This window comes from Nerophis ophidion, linkage group LG02, assembly GCF_033978795.1.
Source record: "Nerophis ophidion isolate RoL-2023_Sa linkage group LG02, RoL_Noph_v1.0, whole genome shotgun sequence".
NCBI lineage: Eukaryota > Metazoa > Chordata > Actinopteri > Syngnathiformes > Syngnathidae > Nerophis > Nerophis ophidion.
This window is the reverse complement of record NC_084612.1, coordinates 13,617,039-13,619,657: the sequence shown is the minus strand read 5'-3', so window position 1 is coordinate 13,619,657 and position 2,619 is coordinate 13,617,039. Positions and strand designations below refer to the sequence as shown.

At 45.4% G+C, this 2,619-nt stretch overlaps 1 protein-coding gene across 1 annotated transcript; it reads left to right on the top strand.

The window, feature by feature from the left end:
• The first annotated feature begins 733 nt into the window (after positions 1 to 733).
• LOC133569698 (UDP-glucuronosyltransferase 2A2-like) lies at positions 734 to 2,224 on the top strand. The gene has a single exon (XM_061922233.1). It carries the CDS (start codon positions 749 to 751, stop codon positions 2,222 to 2,224), a length of 1,476 nt encoding a protein of 491 aa, XP_061778217.1. The 5' UTR covers positions 734 to 748.
• The last annotated feature ends 395 nt before the right edge of the window (positions 2,225 to 2,619 follow it).

Below are 2,619 nucleotides of genomic sequence, written 5' to 3'. Positions count from 1 at the left end.
ATATCCTACTAAGTAAGACCTACACTGTTTCACGGTCCATTTCTCTGTTGATGCAATTGTTGATGACTGAAGTACTGATATCAACCAAAACTCCTCATCCCACCCCCCGGATTGTAAATAATGTAAATAATTCAATGTACATACTATGATGATTAACTTATGTGATGATTGTATTATGCTGACAGTATATATTTGTACCATGAATTAATTAACGTGGACCCCGACTTAAACAAGTTGAAAAACTTATTCGGTGGTCAATTGTACGGAATATGTACTGAACTGTGCAATCTACTGATAAAAGTTTCAATCAATCAAGCAATCAATCAATAGTTAGCATGTGTCACATAAGTTAAATGACTGTATGGTAAATGGCTGTATAATTAGAGAACAATACATAAAGTTAGGTAAAAAGTTAGCATGTTAATGTTAGTCTGCTAGCAGGCTAACATTTGAATGCTAGCAGGTAGTGTGTCACATACCAAGTTATATGACTCTCAGGTAAACGTTTGCAAAAATAGCTCAAAAAGCTAGCACTTTAATGCTAGCATGGTAGTGTAAACATGTTAACTGTTAGCATGTTTCACATACTAAAATGGTTGTTTGTTTATATATGCCCTGTAATCCATTTTTTAGGTACAAGATGTACTGGGCCTGGATCTTTCTCACTGGCGCCTCCATTTTGTATGCGACGGCCGTCTCTGGCGGCAAAGTGCTTGTTTACCCGGTGGATGGGAGCCACTGGGTGAACATGAAAGTCATCATTGAGAAGCTCCAGTCCAGAGGCCACCAGGTCACAGTCGTGCGGACAAACGACAGCTGGTACATCCAGGAAACGTCGCCGCTTTACACCTCCATCACACTAGAAGTGGATTCAGGCTTCAGCAAAGATTTTATCACATCCTTCGTGGATCATTTACTCTCCATCCACCGGGAAGGGAACGCCGCCTGGACTCGTTTCAAACTAAAAATGGAGCAAGGGCAAAAAGCCTCGCTCCTGCATGAGAAAACGGCGAAACTGCTGCAGTCGATGTTTGAGAAGAAAAACTTGGTTGAGTCTCTTCTCAGAGCCAAGTATGACCTTGTTCTGACAGATCCCGCCGTACCAGGCGGCGTCATCCTGGCCGGTTACCTTAAACTACCTGTGGTCTTCAACGTGAGGTGGACCAGTCACGGCGAGGGCCACTTTGCAATCGCACCGTCCCCTCTGTCCTACGTGCCCATGACTGGGACGGAATTTTCGGATAAGATGAGCTTTTTTCAGAGAGTTCTTAATGTTCTGGCTTTTGTCTTTGAAAACTATCAAATCGCTAACTACATCACACCGCATTATCGAGGCTTGATTAACAAATATTTAGGCCCGGATGTGAACTACTACTCTTTGTTCCAAAAAGCAGACCTTTGGCTCATGAGAGTGGATTTTGTGTTCGAGTTTCCTCGCCCCACCATGCCCAACGTCATCTACATAGGAGGATTCCAGTGTCAACCTGCCAAGCCTCTACCAGACCACCTGGAGGAGTTCATGCAAAGTTCTGAAAAACATGGAGTCATCCTCATGTCTCTAGGGACTTTTGTGAGCGAACTATCTGCCGACGTAGCCGATAAGATAGCGGCGGCTTTTGCCAAGCTGCCTCAGAAGGTCATCTGGAGATATAAAGGTGCCAAACCTTCAACTCTTGGCAACAACACTCTCCTGGTGGACTGGATGCCACAGAACGACCTCCTTGGACATCCCAAGATGAAACTTTTTGTGGCTCACGGCGGGACAAACGGTGTCCAGGAAGCTATGTATCACGGAGTGCCCGTTGTGGGAATACCTTTGTTTTTCGACCAGTATGACAATTTGAAGCGTCTCACAGACAGAGGAGCAGCCATCATTGTTCAATTAACCTCGGTGGAAAAAGACAACAACTTTTTGGAGGCCCTGCAGGAAGTTCTTACAAATTCATCCTACAGGACAAACATGCAGAGACTCTCCAGGCTGCACAGAGATCAGCCCATCGCACCGCTCGACAACGCCATCTTCTGGATCGAGTTTGTCATGAGACACAAAGGTGCAGCTCACCTAAGGACTGAATCCTACAAGATACCCTGGTACGCCTACTACTCAGTGGACGTGGTGTTCTTCCTCGCAGCTGTGGTGCTCAGCAATCTGGTTTCTCTCAGTGCCTTCATTTACTGTCTTTGCTCCAGAGTGTGTCTAAAAACAAAACATAAACGTGATTAAAAAAGAACAATTGGTCAATCAGCTGAACAAATTCGACCCTAAAAAATCATTCAATTAATAGTCCACTCATTCGTGTGGGGTTTGCATGTCCTCCCCGTGACTGCGTGGGTTCCCTCCGGGTACTCTGGCTTCCTCCCACCTCCAAAGACATGCACCTGGGGATAGGTTGATTGGCAACACTAAATTGGCCCTAGTGTGAGAATGTGAGTGTGAATGATGTCTGTTTATCTGTATTGGCTATGCGATGAGGTGGCGACTAGTCCAGGGTTTACCCCGCCTTCCGCCCGATTGTAGCTGAGATAGGCGCCAGCGCCACCCACTACCCCGAAGTAAATGGAAGGTTGGGTGGATAATAGCAATGTTATATAATTACTGTTGCGTCCAACAAGTCTTCC

What these genes read in the sequence shown, in the direction of transcription:
- LOC133569698 (XM_061922233.1), top strand. Translation starts at nt 749, where the DNA reads ATGAAAGTCATCATTGAGAAGCTCCAGTCCAGAGGCCACCAGGTCACA.